At 33.4% G+C, this 5,442-nt stretch overlaps 1 protein-coding gene across 3 annotated transcripts in view; it reads right to left on the bottom strand.

Annotated features, from left to right (window-relative positions):
• Positions 1 to 4,073, bottom strand: part of LOC117120567 (transmembrane protein 184B-like) — a 24,784-nt gene extending 20,711 nt beyond the window's left edge. For all 3 annotated transcript variants that reach the window (XM_033265589.1, XM_033265590.1, XM_033265591.1), the window contains exon 1: positions 3,651 to 4,073. In XM_033265589.1, the coding sequence (XP_033121480.1) occupies positions 3,651 to 3,926 (276 nt within the window). In that variant the 5' untranslated portion in view covers positions 3,927 to 4,073. The remainder of the gene's footprint in view (positions 1 to 3,650) is intronic.
• Between the last annotated feature and the right edge of the window lie 1,369 nt (positions 4,074 to 5,442).

Here is a 5,442-nt window from a genome sequence, read left to right as displayed (position 1 = left end):
TCACCTAAATGTAATAATTAGCACGTTGAAATAGGCTAGTAAAGTTTAACTGGATTCGTAAATAATATTGGCCTCAAAATATTGTGGCTGAGACATGAGCCGATTAAACGTAGAAATAGGAAACCTAGAAATATAGTAAAAACGCTGAATAGTACTCCAGCGTCGCGACATGCGGACGTTGGTACGAGCAGGTTAGTCTACAAACGTCACCTAAAGTAATTGATTTTACCCGGCAGAGCGAAAGAAGGAAACTCCGCTTTTCAGTTGTCTTAGGCGCAGGTTTTTTGACAAACAATGACCTTTCAGAGGTCAAATTGCTGTCAAGAATATGAATTGGCTGCTTCACAGCAATAATTTTGATTTAAAGCTTTGTAGTCAAAAATAGGTATCACATGGCCAGTGTTCCATGAGCAAAATGCAATATAATAGTATTTTTCGGAGTGTTGACATCTAAATCATAAATATCTTGAATATAAATAGTGGATAATTAGGCCTCAGACTGAAACTTGATCCTTTAAATGTTATGCTATTACGTCACTCAAGAGCTCGGTCGTAAAATCAAGTATGTTGCAAATGGGAGGTATGACTGTACATGTTGCAACTCTACACTACTGTATGGCATTATTTTACGCAAATTATTCAACTACATTCAGTATGATAACAAAAGTTCAAATACATGTTGCAAATGTTTAGTCCCTATTGACGCTGTCAGTGTGTTTATCGTTATCCCCATGGTATGTAAACTTCCCGTTCAAATCTAGCAAGGAACAATTCAATTTTCACATAAGTAAAACCTTGCCATGTACTAAGTTGGTGAGATTACATTGAGAAAATCACCATTTTCTGATATAGGTATCCTTTTATTCCTTTGTTTTTTTTTTTCTTTATGGCCAATTTTCTTAACATCAATTGTTCATATCTTTGGATGATCTACTTATCCTAGAAACACCATTAAAGGACAGTAAATTAAAGATTATACCTGTCATTGTCACCTAATAAAATACATCAAATACTAGATTTTTTTTTTTTTTTTTTTTTTTTCTCAGCCATGAGACTCATTTTGTGGTGAGACCTGACAAAGGCCAACAAAAAAAATTGTTTGTTCCTTGCAACCTAGGATTAATTATCCATTGAATTCTGTGTCTAGTTAGACTTTATACTTTAGTAAACAATATTGGAAAATGATTAATTAGAAAATGCTCTAGCTAAGTTCAGCATACACATGTCTATGCCCTAAATAATAAATTGCATTATCAAAAATAGGTCAGTTAGGGCAAAACATCACTCCTGTGATATTTTCCTGACGCAAACTCACATTGAAATAGCATTTGCAGTAGTCTACCCACTTCTACTTTGGGGCGGGGGAGAATCAGATTCAACATTAGTCACTAAGGAAGAGCTCAGCAGTCTAGTCTAAGTGGTTATGGCACCAGGCTAGTTATCTTCTATGTCATGGGTTCAATTCCTACCCGAATCACTTTTTTTTTTGGGAACGTACTGAGTATTCGGTACGATAACACGTCATGTAGGACAAAACATCACACCTATGATATTTTCCTGACGCAAACTCACACATCCAAATATCAAAAAATCTTGACACATGCTAAGGGAACATATCTGTAATGTCACAGATTGTAGAAAATTGCGTTTGCCTTTTATCGTGATACACACTATTCTAGCAAACATATTTAATAATAAATTTCATTTGTAGTTCATAACCCACCAAGCTCAAATTCAGAATATTCCATTCTACTAAATAGGGTTTACTTTTTGATTAATTATGAATGTTACAAAGAGGTGAATGTGTTGAAGCTATTATCAACAAGTATCTGAAGTTGTAAACAACTTGACATATTGCAAAAAGTTGAAACAAAAAAGCTAAAAACCAGATTTTCATCTGTCAATCTTCATTAGAATTTGAAATACTAGACTGACGTTTGTTAATGGCACATTTGTAAGTAGTTGGAAAATACTGTATTCATAAAAATAATAATCGGTTGAAATATGGTACAATTCGTCTATTTTTAATAAGGATAGGGCCTATTCCTGTCCATATGCCCACCCAAAAAATCAGCGCAACCTGTGTTCAAGGCAGGTAGATTTATACCTGCACGATATATATAACAATAGTGTTTTATTTCAGGTTATTATTGACAATTCAAGCATGGAAGATTTTAACAAAAAGGAAGGATTTCTATTGTCCATCAAACCATTGTTAAAAAAATAATTAACAACAAATCAAGCAGAAATTCCACAATATGAGTAGAGTATATTTTTGAATGGTGATTTGTATTTCAATGACACCTCGCCACAATAAACATCTTTTGAAGGCACTCAGGTATATCATGAATCTTGTCTAATGAAGGAACATTAGGCAAGACTTCTTTTTTTATACCTTGTTTAGCAAACAATAATGATGGTTTCAAATAAAAATAACATTTTATTATTAGCCACTTAGCATGCACACCGCCATCAATAAATGGAAATTTAAGAAAAATAAGTTTTTATTTATAATTTTATTACGCCTGCATTGAAATCTCTGAAAATAAGATATACTGCAAATTTCTTAATCCTAATTATATAATTTTAAGTATTTAACCAAAACTAATAAAATTTTATATTTTTTTTCACTTCTGTCTGGATGTTTTTGGCAAACCCTAAATAAGGAAAAAAAAATGATTTTCCTCGACAGAAGGACCATACCCACCTCAACCCCACCATTGTTCAAGATGACGTGAAAAAATTTGTAGGGTATGGTCCTCCAGATGTTTGTTATGTGGGTTATTAACTGTAAAGGAACTGTTTGTTATGTGGGTTATTAAGCACTGTAAAGAAACTGTTTATGTGGGTTATTAGGCTCTGTATAAAGGAACTGTTTGTTATGTGGGTTATTACTATAAAGGAACTGTCATGTGAGTTATTACTGTTTGTTTTTGTGCGTTAAAATTGTATTTATCAGATATTTCCTGGTGATGAAAGGAATTGTTTGTTTTGTGGGTAAGGCAGCATCTCTTCAGTTGGTGGTAATTACTGTGCGCTGAACCGTGGAGATACTTCTATAACCTTGGTCCCTGGTTCAATTCCAATTTGCTTTCAATTTGTCTCGGCTAGTGGGCTGGAAATTAAAACGGTTTTCCAGTAGGCATACTACAATGTAAAGTCTTTCATTTGCACAATTTGCACAAAAAAATTGACAAAAAATCAGCGAGCATAATCTTAACTGTGTAATACATACTGTCATACCGATAATAGCTTGTAATAATAATGCTAAATAGGCTTACTTCAATTGCGCAGGGGATACATAAAAAACTATAGCTGAAATTTGCATGGAAAATGCCTGTCTAGGCACTAGCCTAGGCCCTTGCGTGTTAACGTGGCCAGGGCCTAGAGTTCTTATGTAGGGTACGCCCTAAATAGACTAGTCAAGCCTAGCACTCTAGCTGTTTTTTGCTCTAAGCCCTAGCTAAACATGGTCCTCCCCTCCTTGACTTGGCCTAGCTAGAAGAGGAGCTAAGCATAGGTCCTAGGCCTAGGCCCTAGTCAAAATAAACACTCATCAAACACATACAAAATAGGCTAGAAGAGGCCAAGAGGCTAGCCCGGCCTAGGCCTACTTTGTTTTTGCCTTTATTTTACAGTGTTTTGTTTACCTGTTGACATGTTATAACGACGGCAAGCCAAGCAAACAACCCAGCAATAGCGTCACATGCTCCGGTTTGAAGAAAATGTGTTTCCAATATTATTAAAACTGGCGTAGTAGAGCCTTCCAATGAAGTAGAAAGGGAATTGTTAAGTCCATTTTGTGATGTAAACTGTATGCCTGACAAGTTGGCTATGGTCGTGCCAGGAGGAGTTGTACCACTCGCAGTCGTTGTGGCTAGCTGAGAAGTAATATCATTCGTTGTCAAACCATCAGTACCCGCCATCGAATACAACAAAAAACTCTTAAAATATATGGTACATACGATTCTCAAAACTAACTGTTTATCGTGTTATATTATCGAGTCATTTTCTATAAACAACTGATGAATCAATATGTGGTTTATGATGTCGAGTTCACAACCAGGATCTGCTGCGCGCATGTGCGAATTAATCATTAGCAAAGTATACACGGCAACAGTGTATATAGCTTTGATTGAAATTCAAACTATTGGCCCTTACAAGAAGACACAACATTGCAAAATCATGTAGTTGGTGTTTTTCTCAATTTAAAACATTTATTTTTTTAGCTTATCACTTACATTATTATCTTTAAGCTAGTTTTAGTTAATATTGATAAAGTCAAATTACAATATTCTAATGTTTTCATATTTTTAATGATTTCGAATAAAATTAGTTTTGGCCAACCGCAGCCACAAAAAAATGGAAATTTTAGAAAAAAATTAAATTTTTCTCTACTTTTATTACACCCTGCCAGCTGCCTCGAAATCTCCAAAAATAAGGTATTTCTATTTCTTCTTAATTATATAAATTTAAAGCATTTAAACATCCCATTACTATTCACCATTCAAATTTTATTTTTATTTTCTTTCTGCCCTCCTCTAACGATCTTTAAAAATATAAGTTTGCGAAACAAGGTATTAAGAGTCTTGCCTAATATAGAAATAATTAAAGTGCATTAAGTTTTACTTATCTGGAATCTGACCCAGATACAGGTAGAACACAAGCCATCCATGTACACAAACCCACACATTAAAAATGTATCAATCCCATATCCATAATTTTATATTCATATAAATCATAAATATTGTAATGCACTTACCGTCAATTAACACAACAAAACGTCTACATTACACAGGTCATCAAGGACAAACAAATTGTTTATAAATATAATAATGCTACACACATTATTAGGCGCTAAATGGCAAAGGTGAGGAATTACATATTCTATAGTAACGTCTCTATTTCAAATGGCATGAATTAATGTTTCTTTAGCAGGATGATTTAAAATGAGTAATTCCGAGTTATAATATAGTTTCAGAGTTATATAAATATATTATATATATATATATACTGTATATATACTGTCTCTTATACACATCTAGATGTGTATAAGAGACGTGTGTGTGCGTGTGTGTTAGGTTTTTATTGACTTTTTATGGGAGCAGTATATATTTAGGTGTTTATTTCAGGTATTTCTTGCAAACAAACAATACAAGGTTACATGCCTAAATCTTCAGAGCATGTATTATCATAAATGCTGCTCAACATGTTTTTCATTGATGTTGGTTTGGTATGGATTTATTCAATGCCAGCAGATAATTATATCAATAATAATAATAATAATTAGTACAATAGTAATAGTAGTATTGTATGTAATAGGTATATCATAAGTACTGTATATATCTTGCATGAAATATATTATATAGTACTGTATACATATCATGTATTTTGTTACTTTTACACAATAAGGCAAAACAAAAAATTGTTTGTTTGCCCCCC

The sequence above is a fragment of the Anneissia japonica genome, unplaced genomic scaffold (assembly GCF_011630105.1).
Source record: "Anneissia japonica isolate Jap-2015-1 unplaced genomic scaffold, ASM1163010v1 scaffold3474_len973312_cov172, whole genome shotgun sequence".
Lineage (NCBI taxonomy): Eukaryota > Metazoa > Echinodermata > Crinoidea > Comatulida > Comatulidae > Anneissia > Anneissia japonica.
The sequence above is the reverse complement of the archived record's forward strand: the minus strand, read 5'-3'. Positions and strand labels throughout refer to the sequence as shown.